The sequence below is a fragment of the Pseudorasbora parva genome, chromosome 2 (assembly GCF_024679245.1).
Source record: "Pseudorasbora parva isolate DD20220531a chromosome 2, ASM2467924v1, whole genome shotgun sequence".
Classification (NCBI taxonomy): Eukaryota; Metazoa; Chordata; class Actinopteri; order Cypriniformes; family Gobionidae; genus Pseudorasbora; species Pseudorasbora parva.
This window is the reverse complement of record NC_090173.1, coordinates 55,511,911-55,527,348: the sequence shown is the minus strand read 5'-3', so window position 1 is coordinate 55,527,348 and position 15,438 is coordinate 55,511,911. Positions and strand designations below refer to the sequence as shown.

General features: G+C 36.4%; 2 protein-coding genes, 1 long non-coding RNA gene and 1 other non-coding gene across 9 annotated transcripts in view; 2 read left to right on the top strand and 2 right to left on the bottom strand.

Annotated features, from left to right (window-relative positions):
- ern1 (endoplasmic reticulum to nucleus signaling 1) overlaps window positions 1-1,094 on the bottom strand; it is a 55,279-nt gene extending 54,185 nt beyond the window's left edge. For both annotated transcript variants that reach the window (XR_010899156.1, XM_067424716.1), the window contains exon 1: window positions 886-1,094. Coding sequence is in view for 1 of the 2 variants with exons in the window: in XM_067424716.1 (XP_067280817.1) it covers window positions 886-951 (66 nt within the window). In the remaining variant the exon portion in view is untranslated. The remainder of the gene's footprint in view (window positions 1-885) is intronic.
- A 4,733-nt stretch (window positions 1,095-5,827) lies between these two features.
- LOC137047129 (uncharacterized) lies at window positions 5,828-7,243 on the top strand. Its single transcript, XR_010899152.1, has 2 exons — window positions 5,828-6,111; window positions 6,634-7,243. It is a non-coding gene; the product is annotated as an uncharacterized lncRNA (long non-coding RNA).
- Window positions 7,034-7,167, top strand: LOC137057213 (small nucleolar RNA SNORA50). The gene has a single exon (XR_010900440.1). It is a non-coding gene; the product is annotated as a small nucleolar RNA SNORA50 (small nucleolar RNA).
- Window positions 7,244-8,195: 952 nt separating the features above from the next.
- Window positions 8,196-15,438, bottom strand: part of tex2 (testis expressed 2) — an 82,464-nt gene continuing 75,221 nt past the window's right edge. For all 5 annotated transcript variants that reach the window (XM_067424668.1, XM_067424698.1, XM_067424676.1 and 2 more), the window contains exons 10-12: window positions 12,840-13,049; window positions 11,014-11,134; window positions 8,196-10,424 (exon numbers count right to left, since the gene is read on the bottom strand). In XM_067424668.1, coding sequence (XP_067280769.1) covers window positions 10,290-10,424; window positions 11,014-11,134; window positions 12,840-13,049 — 466 coding nt within the window. In that variant the 3' untranslated portion in view covers window positions 8,196-10,289. The remainder of the gene's footprint in view (window positions 10,425-11,013; window positions 11,135-12,839; window positions 13,050-15,438) is intronic.

Below are 15,438 nucleotides of genomic sequence, written 5' to 3'. Positions count from 1 at the left end.
TTTACACACAAAATGTATTCTTGTCAATTCATAACTTTAAGGTTAAACCACTGTAGACACATGGATTATTTTATCTATGTCTTTAATAATTTTTTCTGGACCTTGTGATCATTAAATTGCTGTCTATGGAGAGTCAGAGAGCTCTCAGATTTTATCAAAATATATTAATTTGTTTTCAGAAGATGAACAAAGGTCTAACGGGTTTGGAATGACACAAGGGTGAGGAATTAATGACAGAATTTAAATTTTTGGGTGAACTATCCATCTAAATATCAGAGAAAATATTGGTAAAACCAATTATCGGTTGATCTCTAATATCTAGCCAGTTTCTACTGGCTCAGATCTAATCATGTTATTGACACTGTAGACAAAGGCACTTTTTTCAATTGCTTAATAAGGATACTATAACTAGTATAGCCCAGAAAAGTACTGCAAAAGATAGGGAGACACTGCACAGACATACCAGGTCAGGACAAACTCATGTCATACAGGACAATAAAGACAAAACAGAAGATAACTCTCTCTGACACTAGTAAGAAGTAGACAAAGTATCTACTCTATCATATAAAGCTATTGTACTGCTGTTTCTGCTCAAATCAGAGCATGCAGAATATACTTCTGCATGGACATATCTGAACTATATTAGTTGTCCATCCATACAATCAGATCAAATAGCAGGAAAACAAGGACTCATAGCAAACTATTAATTGACATCCAAACTAGACTAATAACAAAAAGATGAGCCAAGGCCACAGATCAAAGCAGGAGGACTGTGGTCGATCAGACTCATCTTCAGGCTGTTGTGACTCCAGTAATGAATATGCGATACACTATTATAGACTGATCAGAGATCAGGTAATCGATGATAGTAATGTTTACACTCACCATCAGGCATAGGAGCGCAGTTATAATCCACACCAGAGCCCTGCTACACACTCCCCACGCCATCATACACACATATACAAACACGCGGACTACAGATATATACTCGTTTTACGATAGTTTACTGTGTCATTGTATTGGCTACTACTGAACAGACGGGTTCAATGCGTTTATCAGCTTGCTTCCTCTTACTGCTTCTGCGCATGCGCACATCACCCTGAAGGCGGAGCTCTGAAGCGACGTCACTTTACCTTGAACCGGAAACGAGGAATATTAAAAAAATTAAAAAAGGAAAAGAGCAAAAGAGCAAAAGAAGAACACCTACTTCTAGGCTAGAAGTAGCCTACACTTACAAAGAACACAATAAATAAAAAACAAATAAAACAACAACATCGAGGGGTTACTCAAAAGCAAACTATTATGTAAGCAAGGGCTTACACCAAGAGAGAGTCTTAGTTAACAATATATTTATTTGAGTTTCTTAACGAGTTTACAAACATATCAAAATCTTTCCTGAAAATAAAGAAGTAGGGAGTTTTTCTTGTCGTTGAAAATGTGAATTTATGAATGTAAAATTTAGCACAATAAAACAGGAAACGAGGCGTATAATATTATGAAATAATAAAGAATTACTACATGGCGGTTACCCATACATGAATTTGAAAAGCTTTAAAATTTGTATAGTTTTTTTGTTTGTTTTGTGATCTCATGTTTGAAAGGGTTTTCAATATACTGTGAGTATTATTATAAAGGGGAATATGAGGGTTTCTTTTGAGTAATTCTTGAATATAACAAAATAATTAAAAGATTAATAATGTAGTTTTGTTTTTCAGAAAAAAAGTTTTTTAAACAGAGTAAAATGTCATGAAGTCTGTTTAGTTTTTGTCGTGTCTATTTTAAAGTCAGTCCAAAAAGAAAAAGATAAATAGATAAATAAATGTTTAATATCATCAATTGATGTGTTACAAAAAGTAAAATTATTACAAACAGTATGAATATATCTTCAAATGATTGCATAATTACAGAATAACATCTATGAATAATATTGTAAATTATTTATTTTACTTTATTAAAAATAACATATTTTTATGGTAATGTCCAAATGCTGTGCCATAATAATATACTATGAGGTTTAATCCATTTTGATTTACATGGAGGACTGGATCCGACATTAAAGGAATTTGTTATTAAATTGTTATTAAAACGTTTATCAAAAAAGGAGAGACCATTTACAAAAAGTTTATGTAAGGTTGTATTATTGTAATTTGGTTAAGATTATTATGCCATTGGGAATATAGCCTTAATTACTTGAATTATTTTTCATTTAAATAAATAAATAAAGATGTTTAAATACATTAAGGGCCCATTCTTGTCAATAAGTTGATTTACAGTTAAAATATCGAACCCAATTCTCCATGTACAATGACTTCTTATTATTATATTAATTATATTAACATTTTCATACCTGCTAGGAGAACAATTGTGTTTGTATAAACGTGGCCAGTACAGTAATGCTTCTTTGTGATATTTGGCCGACGTTTACCAGTTGTACACTGAAAAAAAGTGTGTTGGATTTATATGATATAAGTGTGTACATCGGTCCCACATGAATCAATTAAGTTAAACAAACATAATTTGTTCACGTAACTTCAACATCATAGATTGAAAAAATTGTAAGTGACCCAATTAAGTCTCAAGGTGAATGTTATATGGCTCCCTGGCCTGATTCAGGCATTCAATTTCATATAATTATTCATCCACTTCAGATTCATATATTTTAATGTTAAACAGTTGAATTACAATACTACACTACAGCTAGTTGACTAACTTTTTAGCTAGCACACATTATGCATCTTAAAAGCTATAAGCACTAAAAGCTCTTTCAGCAAAGCAATGGACATTAGCTGTATATAAGTCCACAGCTTCCACTCTTCTTTAATGGTAACCCTCTGTAATTTAAATTGTTCTAATTATTCCAACATAATTGAATAATAGTCTCCTCCTTTCTCATCTTGCTCAAAAATACATCAAATAACACATTTACCTATAAAATAACAACATTTACTCTGTCTTGATTGAGCCATATGCAAAGCATGCTGTAACAAGCCCCGCCCAGTTTCAATGCAACACAAATCATTCATGTAATCTCAACCCAAACGGATTAAGTAAACTTTAATTTGACATATATTTAAGTGGACTGAACATAATTAATTAAGTTAGGACAAAATTTATAACAATTGGGTCACATTAGCTTAAAGCAATTTGAAGTAAAAGTAATATTTAATTATTTATTTATTCGGTGTAAGGACATTGCCAGAAAAAAATTAAGGACACTTGCCTTAATTTTATAACGTTTGTTTTTCCCATGAAATTAAAGAGTAATTTATCCTTTTGTGAGCATATATCCTTTGGGGCACTAAGTGAAGAGAAAATGTCTCAAAAGGCCTTCTGCTTACTCAGTAAAATTCTCCCCTGAATAGAAAGATCTCTTGTTAACCGTGAGTTATATTTCTTTTGCATTTAGGCCTAAAATTAGAGTTGACCATTACATCAGTGTCTTTAGAGATTTGAAGGAAACGAGAGTCATTTTTTATAACTTTTTTGTTGTTAACATATAAGATGCAAATTCCAAGAGTAAATTAAACAAGTTATAATTGTAAACATATAAGTAATAAAAATAGGAACTTTAATACTCTTTTTTTGTTTGCAAAATATATATATATATATATTATTATTTTTTTAGTCATGATTCTTTTTTATTATTTACTAGACTATCTCTTTGTTATCGACTTTTTGTCTCATTGATGTTGAAAACTGGTATTTTGTATTGTTTTAATTTAATATTGCGTACCTTGTTTTACCATTTACTGCACTTGTTGCTCCTCTAGTTATTTATAGACGCTAATGAATCAGTATATTTGTGATTTCTGAGGACATGTATCTCGGAGACGTCTATTTGATGTGCGTGTTTACATCTGGAAGACATGTTTTTTAGAGTGTTTGCTCATCATGTCAAATAGATGTTTAGAAAGTGTCTTTAAGATGTTTAGGATTATATAGAGGTTTATATCTACACACAACACACATTACAGCTGTTATACACGTTAGGCTCACCTCAATGACGCAAAGGTACTATTCGACTGATTTTAAACAGGGGACCCGCTAGGGACCCGCGGTGTATGAAGATAGAAATGCCTTATTCTAAAGTAATAAAAACATAACGGCATAAACACCACTGAAAACTAAGTTATGTATAGGCTATTATATTGCATTTCTGTCAGTAGATCCTCCATGAATACTACACACTGCACCTTTAAGGCAAGCCTCCAAGATTAACCAGAAACCAACAACAACTGTAACTCTGCGGTACACTTGGGTTTTTGTTTTAATGGATGTCAATGGAAGAGATGAGGCTTCAAAAGGCTGGATAAACTGCTTTTGTGGTGAAACATCTTAGTGATAGGAGAAACGTTTCAAGCTTTTCAGACTCACTGTTTCGAAACCCGACTAATGGCGACCTCTGCTGGTCAGTACAGTGGAAATCGGTAATATCTCAGACCAAACTCTATGGACCAAACAACATGCGTTAAAACTGTAAAAACAACAACAACAAACCTATGGTTAAAAGTTAAAACACCTTACAAACACAGTGCAAATAGTTTATTGAAAGTATAATATATCAAATGCAGTTAGTTAGGCCTAATCATTTTATACAATGAAATGCCTTTATAATATGTTCTCTTTTATCAATTGTCAGGGCTTGTTTTGTTTGTTTGATTGATTGGCTCAGCTAAACAAGCCAATAAAGAGACTATTAACTATTATTTTTTTTGATTAGCCTACATGTCCCATTGAAATGTCTACAAATTTATAAAACTGATCAGAGATTAGGTAAAAACAATAGAGACTTGTGCAATGGTTCGCCACTGGCTGCAGTTTCAGGACCGCAGCAGTTGTTTAATTGATTATGTTTAATTGATACCGGTATGTTGTCCTCCTAGCCCCATAGCCCTAAATGTCAGTTCCTGCTGTTTTGTTAAAATAAGGTGGAAAAAGTTTTAATCAGGTCTGTTGAGTTGGATAGATCAGGGGTTTTCAAACTGGGTCCTCCAGAAGGTTCTATGGGGTCCCCAGAAAATTTCAGAGAATAAAAAGACAAAGACAAAATGTAAAAATTCTACTGTAACTCTTTTATTTCTAAATATTTCTCTCCTTTCTTGTTGTACTTTCTAGAATTGTATATGTTTGCGTCTTATCTTTTGTGAGTTTTTCTCACTAGTCTCCTTTGTTTTGCTTACTGGGGTAGGCAGTATTCTTAAGTGAGCTGCTTGCATACATTTATTGTGAAAGTTGCTTACACAAATCATTTTTAATTGAAAATGTTCTTCTTTGGGTTTATACATCCAACAATAAATATAGCCGGTTTAAGTTGGGAAACTATATGTTGTATTTATAATGTCACACTAACTATTTATGTAAAAATATTTTTTCTAACATAAAAAAAGAATTTTAGAAAGGGGGTCCCTCATAAAGGTTCATCATATGTGGGGGTCCCTGGCATCATAAAGTTTGAAAACCCCTGGGATAGATGGTCCTGTCACACAAAAACTAGGGTCATACAATCCTAGTCCTGAAACCGCGGCACGGCAGGCAGATAATATTGGGCCGCTAGGGGTGATGAACCGCTTTTACTGAAATCACGTGACTTTGGCAGTTTGATGATTTGATCAACAAGCTAGACTATACACAGTATTCATAATTTATTATACTGATGCAAAATATTATACACACAGTGTGATGGATCTTAAAGCTTTTATGGGTACAAGCAGAGCCGTTGAAATTTGAAAAACAAGGGTATCCAGATAATGTGAATGCAATGTGTAGAGTGTGATTGGTTATCACTGAACACGTGATTATGCTTTGGCCAATGTGTGAGCCGCAGAGGTTGGCATCTCCTCATATTAAAGAACATCTCCAACGAACTTTATCAAACCAGAGACCACGTCGACTGCGACCCGCCATTATACAAAGAGAGAAGAGGTGAAGACAGAAAGATGTTTGGTTCAGTGTGTTTTGTAGACAGCTAATATGTAGATTGTCGTTTTTTGTTTTCATTCTCACTCCGTAGTTTATAGAATTCGAGTAAATATGAATTCAACCGTGGTAAAACCCGTCTATCAATCAATGTATTCTGATGAATAATTGAGCTCTTTGTTTCGACAAATTCAGGTGAGTGTGTCTGCTAGTTATATAATCATTACATTTGAGTTTGTATTCATTACAAATAATGGGAACAACTTCTATTTTTTTGTTTGTTGGAAGTATAGGCCTGTTTTTTATAAACTGCTACTTACAAGCTAACACTAGTCATCACATGTTTTTCTTTTTGTTTAATTTAATACCTAAAATACCCATAACTGTTGGTCGGAATAGTTCTTGAGACACGCAATGGCGGTGTTCATGAAACTGTGGTCCCTGAGCACGTGCTTCCATCATGGCTGACCACTTGCAGGAAAAGCACATTGATTTAACATGTGCAAAAACATTAGAAGCACATTAAATATTTGGGGTCACGTGTGTTGCACATGGGAAACGTGCTTTTAGAACATTTTTTTGTAAATCCCATGTGAAATTCACTTTTTTTCTGTAGGGGAAGTGAACTCTAATGGAGATCGTATTCAAGCTTTAGTCGTGTTTGTCTATATGATTAATAGTGTTATATTAATCACTACTTGTTTTGTCCCCATTTAGGATGACTGCAGTGGAGCCAGTGACTTTAGGTGAGGCTGGGCCTGAAATCCTTGGATGAAAGTTTTCAGTTTGTATGTCCTGGAATGATGAATTTAATGCGTTAGACTGCTGATCTGCATTGATGTTAACTCAAATCACTGACCAGACTGACTATCTGAAATTGTTAAGATTATCTTATTCTTATTGTTAATGGTGGGTTTTACTCTTGAAACAGGGCGAGGTGAGTTTGAAGAGGCTGAGGTTTGTATGTGCTCCATTCCCGTGTTTAATTCTAGATAAATCTGAGTTTTTGGGAGATGTATAAGTAACTTTAGCAAAAATCTGTATGTGTTTTGAGTTTGTGTACAATAAAACAAACTAAACGTCTTTCCCCGTGTCTGCTGTGGTTTTTGTTAATGTAAAGCACTGCATCTGAACCCGTGAAGCCTCTTTGTGGCTCATTGGGTCAAGCAGCAGTGCAACAGTAAAGGCTTGTTATAACTGGAGTTTCTTGGCTTTTCCTCCAAGTTGCTCTTTTAAAAGCAAGCCACAAAATTCAGTTATAGAAGTATAACTGTTGTTGAATTTCTGCCTTGTGTAAGTTTTCTTGTAATAAATAACTTAAGCTCAACACATGATGCATTTCTGTAATACTGAAAAAGGTACCAATCCTTTTGAAGAGAAAACAAGTTAATATGACCTTGGTGCTCAAAACAAGTCTTATGGGTATCTTTGTGGTAATAGCCAACATATATTTTTCTTTTATGCCAAAAATTGTTGGGATATAAATTTTCCATGGAGTTATATTATATATTTCCTATCTAATGTATACAACATTTATAAATAGTAGTAATCTACTGCTAAGGACTTAATTTGGGCAACTATACAGAGATTTTCTTGCACCCCCTAGGTTTCAGATTTTTAATTAGTTGTATTTTGGCTCCTATCATAACCAACCACCATACCACTGGAAAGGTTATTCAATCTCAATTTAAATAAAAGTTACCTTTATGACTGATTTTGTGGTCCAGGGTCATCTTATAATGAAGGCTGTGACAAGACAGAACCAGTTTACTTTAAATTGGGTAACATTCGGATAGAAGGTTGAGTTGTCCCATCTTTAATAAACTTGTACCCTGCAAAAACCTTTGCTGGAAACATGAATATGTATTACTCCAATAAAATCAGTTGTATCGATTAATCATGCTGTCCCAATCCCATCCACCCAAACTGGTTGAAACGTTCTAATTCTGAACCAAAATAATTTTAAACTGATTTCTGTAGTATTCTGTATTTGCAGTAATGTATTTTATTCCCATTTAAAGTTTGTAAAATAGTAAATGATTTAATGTCCTTATGAAAAAGCTTGTCATTTTACCTCACTTCATGCATATGAGAGTTAACTTCCTGTTTGATGACTGCCCCGCCCAGCTACATAAAGTCACCAATGAGGGCATTTTTGATTATTATTTGATAATTCAATTTTGATTATTTGGTCTCAGCTCATTAGGCGAGATTTGACCTAATGTCCAAATCATCCATAATTCACCCTACATTTGAATAAGATACTGGAAACACTGGAATTATTTTTGCAAAAGCCTTTTTATCAATTTCCACACACAATCATGTTGTCAATATGGCCGAACACAATATTAACATAAAATATTGTGCAAAAGAATAAGCGATTGGCAGAGCGCGCACAAAAGATCAATTGTGAATGGCAATATTGTAGCACAAACTGTCATTCAGAGTAAACACAATAAAAATCAAAGTACACGTAGTATTGATTATTTGGACTCAAGTCCAAAATGGATGTGGAAATAGCCACAATTTACGTTCATTGACACCTTAGCACCAGCTAAGATACAGACCTTGTCATGTTTGCTGGATATAAAACACTTTCTCAGACCTCGCAATACATGTAAAGTATCTGATTGATAATGGATGAATGTCAAAATTCATTCATGATATTTAAGATGGCAAAGTTCACTTTGCCACTGTTAGTCCAACAGAAACTACCTACCTGATTTAATACACCATATGACCTGCAAGCGCAGTGAAAAGAAAAAGTCTATACCTGACAATGAACAACACAGATATCAACACTTGACAAAATATGCCAAACAAAGTGGACAAAAATGCTTTGTACATTCAACAATCTTCTTCACATGTACACAACATACGAGTTCATCGGTGTTGAAAATAGAATAGCACTTATTTTTTTAGCCCAATAATCCACCACATAAAACACTGGTCAGCACAAAATTATCTTCATTTCGTGTGAACAATGACCACTTTTTTACGCTTTAGGTTGATGGTTTTTGAAGGTGAGGGCGTGTCACACAACCAGTCCAATTAGCATCCGCCAAATAGAGACATTCAGTCATCAAAAACCCTTTTGAGGATTCGTTTTTTCCAAGCCATGGGACTTTCCAGTCGGCTTTAGGAATACAGATACCACAAGGATGTTCGTTTATCGGTTGTACCCTTTATCTAGCAACTAATCAGCAGCTTTAAATTCACATTTGATGTGTAATTTTATGTAAAAATGTTAGAGCCTCGTTAGGTAATGTTTACCACAGATCAACAAAAAAGAAAACACTATACTAAAAGCAAGTAAGAAATTCCCTTGGGAAGCCAATGGCGAATTAGCCTTCCAGGTTCACCTACAAAATTGACAGATCTGTTTGGGTTCTGTAATGATGTGAATTTGCACCAAAATCCACTAGAATTGATTAGATGACAAACTAAAACTATAAAAAGATATGGGGAGCATTTATGAAGTTGGTTAGCCTGTTTATTTAGCTGTCCTAACTATGCACATTAGCATTGTTAACGTGTGTTTTCGCCTCAGAACAGACCATTTGAGAACCATTGAGGGACAATGGCTGACGAGGTGTCTCACACAGAAAGCTCTTGAACCCTAGGCTGTTTTTTTTGAGTAGGGATCACTTGGGAATGAGGGGTTATTGGCTAGTGTCCCTCTTGAGCACAGTGAAATTGATCTAATTGCATAATCGGACGCCACACAGAGGGCTCAGGCAGCGGTGAATGGAAGAGGATAATGGTGTACTAGTAGGTATGTTGTGTCTAAGAAATGATTGGCTGCTTAGAAGGATATGACAACCATGAGAAAATCATAAATGGCTTATAGTTTTGTTAAAATGACCAGATGCTTCCATTACTAGTGTTTGTAACGTGTCTCAAGGATGCACGTCCTCCAATATCGAACCCTCCAAGGTGGTTTGCAGGCACCCTGTCATACTAAAAGTCCTCATATTGTAAATCATATCTGCCGTCCAGGCCCTTAGGCTATTGCAGGAAAGAGTTTAGGTTGTGCCATGCGACCCCAGGACTTTTGGTAAGTCAGCGTGCATCAAACAGAGGTAGTGTACACTTTAGCTAGTCACACCGACTGCCCTTTTCACTAGTTGTTCAACATCCGTCACCAAAACCTCTTTATCCTGTTTGAGGGCCAACAGCCTGTGCATTCGGACTGTCCCAATCAAATCAAAAGCAAGCAAGCAAGCAAGCAATATTGTCCTTTCTTTTAGTTATGGATGTGTTCAGATTTTTCACAGCTCTATTCAATGGGCAATATGGCACCTGTAATTGTCAAGTCAGGTATAGTCTTGCCCTCATGGGACTTTATCTGCTTTAAATACAGCAACGCATCTTCACATGTCATCAAGGGATTCCTCAGGGTCCAAGGTTTCTTCATCCTTCAAGGCATTGGCATTGGAACGCGTGTCCATGGCAGAGTGCATGATAGGCAGCCAGACGTCATCCATGTTTGGCATTACAAATATTTTCTGCGTAAGGTAATGGAAATTTCAGAGGGGCATGAAAAACAAGTTAAGACAATACAAAATAAAAGCCTTGTCTATTATAAAGAAACAAATATGGGGTTAGTAAAATTTGGTGCGTATTGTATTTGAAGGTGCGTGCATGTATTTGGCTGGTTATATAACTGTTAATTATGGGGTTTTGCAGGTTAGTTTACATCAAAGTATAAATTCTCACATAATTTACTCAGTTGCAAATAAATTACACTTGTTGAGGAAAACATTCCAGGATTTTTCTCCACATAATGGACTTCAATGGGATCTGGGATTTTGCAGAGCCTCTGATGCCCATCCTTTGAAACTGCAGTGATTTGGACCTTCAACCGTTGGTTCCCATTGAAGGCCATTATGCGGATATTTTAATTTTGAAGTGAACTAATCCTTAAAAACCACTAATGCAACGGTTCCTAACACTGGCTCTCTCAAGGCTCTGCCCTGCAAAGTTTAACTTCAACATTGATCTGCAGTGGACCTCGAGGGCCAGAGCTGAGAACCCCTGCACCAACCAATGGCAGTCCTTAACCTTTAACACCTTTGAGAAGACCAATTGTTTTACCTGAAACTCCTGATTTAGTTTTTTTTCTATCCAGTCTGTCACGTGAGCAAAAGTAACCTCTCTCTCGCCCAGTTTAGGCCGAGCTTTCAGTTCCAGACGAGGAGGCTTTCTGAAGCCATACCTGAAATAAACAGAAACATCCACATAAGCACATGTCCACATGCATGCCTTCACTCTGAAAACATCATTTCACCAGGGGCCACGCCCCCCCCCCCCCCCCCAAAAAAAAAAGTGGGATCCTGACCCTCAGTATGCCTACATGTGCAGCAAACATTGTTACATATCTAATCAAGTCAAATGTCAAAATTCCAGTTTCATATAATATTTCTTGTTCTGTTTTTGTTATAGGTCAAAGTCAAGTCAAGTAAACTTTATTTATATAGCGCCTTTACTATGACGATTGTTTCAAAGCAGCTTCACAGTGGTGAAGGTCAAACAGGACAATATTGCAACAAAATTTGATTTGGCTGTACAGTTGTTCTGGAGAAAACAGCGATGCTATCAGCTTATTTTAAAAATGACAAGGAGGCCGCTTCACGCAATAAAATAGGCAATGGAGACTGTTTGATAGTTTTCCTGCCAGGGGGTCGTGGTTTTCAGATTATAACGCATGTTTCTCTGTCTCTATTACCTGCATTTTTTTACTGCACTGCAGGGTATTTTAAGGGTCAGTTCACCCAAACATGTAACAAATTGTCGCCGATTACCCTGTAAGACCTGTAAGACTTCCTTCACAACAGAAAATGAGGATGCTTTTAATAAAATCTGAGAGATTTTGGTCCCACCATTGAGAGTATCCATGAAACTGATCCGTCAAATAGTTAAGTGATCATAAAACTAAAGGATATGAATTATGAGTGGTTAGGTCCATCACGTTATATGATGAACAGATTTAAAATAGGCTTTTATTCACATATCAACATTGATCGGTGATCATAAAGAGAATCTCGAGGGAAACGAAAGTGCTAGTTGCATAGCTGTTAATGGAGGGACAGAAAAATGTCTCAGATTTCATTAAAAATATTTGTGTTCTGAAAATGAACGGACGTCTTGGGCTTTAGTGACATGAGGGTGAGTAAATGAGGAGAATTAAAAAAATGTCCCCTGTGTATTAACCCTTTAACTGTGAGAAATAAATCTTAATGATCTTTAAAAGATCCTTTAAATTCACTTTAAATCCAATCTATGAACAATAGGCATGAAATATCTTGACACGTGTACTGAATTATGACCAGCAGATGGCATGACAGAGACATTAATGATGCACAAAAGATACTGGCTGCATTCAAAAACGTAGGCAGCCGACTTGTTGCCTCGCTGCCCCTATCAGGCAATGACATTGCAGGGAGCGTTTGCGCATGAACGTATCTAATGAAACAGTCAGCATAACGGATTAATGATCTACAGCAAAATAGAGCGAGCTTTGGTTATAACTAAGCAAATATTGAATTACTACAAATGTCATTTCTAGCTAGAAATAAAATAAAAGTTGGAAATCGTTGGTCAAAAATGTACAATAACACAAACTTATCACCAACCGCAACTTTCAGACGCCATCCTTCTTTTTCTAGCTCAACTGTCACTTATTGGAACGCATAGGATTGTGGGATATCAAAGACAGCCAAGGATACATCTATAATCGATCAGATGAGGCTATTTCAGAAGACAAAGTGAATCTAACACTGGATTCGGATGCGTCTTGATGCCTTTACTACCTTGGAATTTGTCCTCAAAGGCAGCATTTTTAAGCTTTCAGACACAGCCACTATCTGACTATAATTCGGTGGACATGCCATTTGAGCAGGATATTAAAGAGAGCACTATACCATATCCTGTCTGTTGGAGGTGGGGGAATGTTGACAGCTAGTGTTCCTTGACACTCCTGAATCTCCACCGTCAGGACCAGCGGGGTATTGGACACCTCCTCCATTTTCTTCTTAATGAACTCGGTCTCTGTTGCTTTTTGGAAATACTTGGACTTGGCAATCTTGTCCACAAAGCGCATGATTTTGCTGGGTCGGTGTCCCCCAACATAACTGTAAAGAAAAGAGTTATTAATGTAGTATGTTCTACAGGTGTGTGGCCATCTTTGATCGGCTGGTGGTTGTTTTAATGCCATGCCTGCTTCCTTGGCTATTTTCATGGTAACAAGTTGAACTATAAGAAAGCAATTTAAAAACCTATATAAAGGTTTAAAACTATTTGTTTTAGATAAAAACTGGATTCCGGGTTGACTCTTAAACAATTGCCCATCTTAGACCCTTAGGCCCTGTTTACTTCTGGTATTAAGATGCGTTTTGTTGACCAAATCACAAGTGGACGGCACTAAATACAGGTGTAAACGGGGTCCAAATCGTTTTGAGCTTGTCCACTTTCAACCACTTCCAGAGGGTAGTGGAAAACACATTCGTTTGGATTGCTTTTGTAGTATAAACACTCTTGTTCAAACAGCCACTAAAGGCCGTGTGTAAACATTATGGGATGCACGCTAGCCAGACGGGATTTAAACTTTGTCGGCTGTAGACCCAAGTTTTGTTTGAATATGAAAAGCATCCCAAGCTCAATGTGCTCTCACCATTGCTGATTTCTAACACACACTCACAGCGTTTGGCTGGTCTTGTGTCTGTCAGAGCAGAAACTAAAGCTGATGCTCTCTGTGTTTTTCTGTCGTCTCCGGTCAAGCTCATATGTACATTACGTGAGTTTATTTAATCCATTAGATCGGAATATCTGAATAAACACACACGGACCCTCCCCTCAAAGAAATCAGGACAGAAGTGGTTGAAAACGAGATAGATTAAAACACCAGGTGTAAATGGGAATGTGTCTCCCTCGTCTAATATTACATTTTATTTATAATTAAACACAAAGCACTACAAACAATAACAAATAAAAATACCAACATAATGCAATACAAAGAAATTATAAAATCATAAAATATCCATTAAAGTAGAACACAATAGAATACCAATCATGACAATCTATACAAGCAATTTTGAAAAGACGAGCAGCTTCTTGAAATGTGGGAGCATCTCTAACAGTGAGAGGAAGTGCATCCCATAACCTGGGTGCAGTGACAGAAAAGGCTCTCCCCCAAAGATCTGAATCTAGGGAGGCTGCTGAAGAGTAAGGGAATCAGCTGACCGAAGGGAACAAGACGGTGTGTACAGGTGACAGTCACAGATATAAGGAGGGGCTACTACATACATAGCTTTGTAAGTTAGTGTGAGAGTTTAAATAGTCAATCCTGGAAGTTACAAATGCATGAATAAGCCTTTCATCATCAGGAGGAGTGAGGAAAGGCCTAATTCTTGCAATATTTCTAAGATGATGGAATGCAGACTTTGTAATAATGCAGACTCTTAATTTGTGAGTCTTACGTCAGACGAGTGTCAAAAGTCACACCAAGGTTACAAGCTTGAGAAGATGGAAATACAACATTATCATCCACAATCAAGTTAAAATTACTACCTTTATGAATAGCCGCTGATGTGCCAATAAGCATAACCTCGGTCTCAGAACAATTTAGTTTTGAAGATTTATTGAGCGTCCATGTTTTTATTTCCTGCACACACTCTGAGAGAACTCTAGAGATGATAGTAAGATCAGACTGGGAGCTGATGTAAATTTGGGTATCATCGGCATAAAAGCGATACCCCAAGCCATACTTCCTAATAATTTGCCCCAAAGGAAGCATATAAACAATAAGGGACCCAGGACAGATCGCTGGGGAACACCATGGCAGACCTGTCTAATTTGAGAACTGTTGTTTCCCCAAGACAACAAACTGAGAACGATCAGTGAGGTAAGATTTAAAACAATTAAGCATAGTACCATTGATACCAAGCCATCTCTCTAGCCTATTTAAGCAGGATATAATGGCACACTGTGTCAAATGCTACAGTGAGATCTAATAAGACCATGATGGTTGAGGCTCCCAAGTCAGCTGAAACAAGCCGGTCATTCATAACTCGAACCAGGGCTGTCTCTGCTTGTCCCTATCTAATTTTGATTTGAGATAGGTCTGTAATTTGATAGGTCACATCCAGGCTTTTTAAGGACTGGTGTAATAGCTCCAGCTTTAAAGGCTTTTGGAACAATACCAGTAGTAATGGAGGTATTCACAATTTTCAAAATGAGGGGACTAATTGAAAAGAGACACCCCTTCACAATAGATGTTGGGATTGGGTTGAGAGTGCATGTAGCTGTTTTCATAGCCATCAATCAATAGTGACCGTGTTAAAGCTGGAGAATGCAGTTTCAGGAAAGCTAATTGGTCTCAGGAACAGCAGAGCAAGGGACTGAACTGATAGACTTATAGATGTTTTAATTTTTTTTCCATAAATAAATTAAGAAACGTATTACACTCCTGCACAGAGGGACAAATTAGTGGCTTAATTGGTGCAAGAATACTGTTGATCGTCT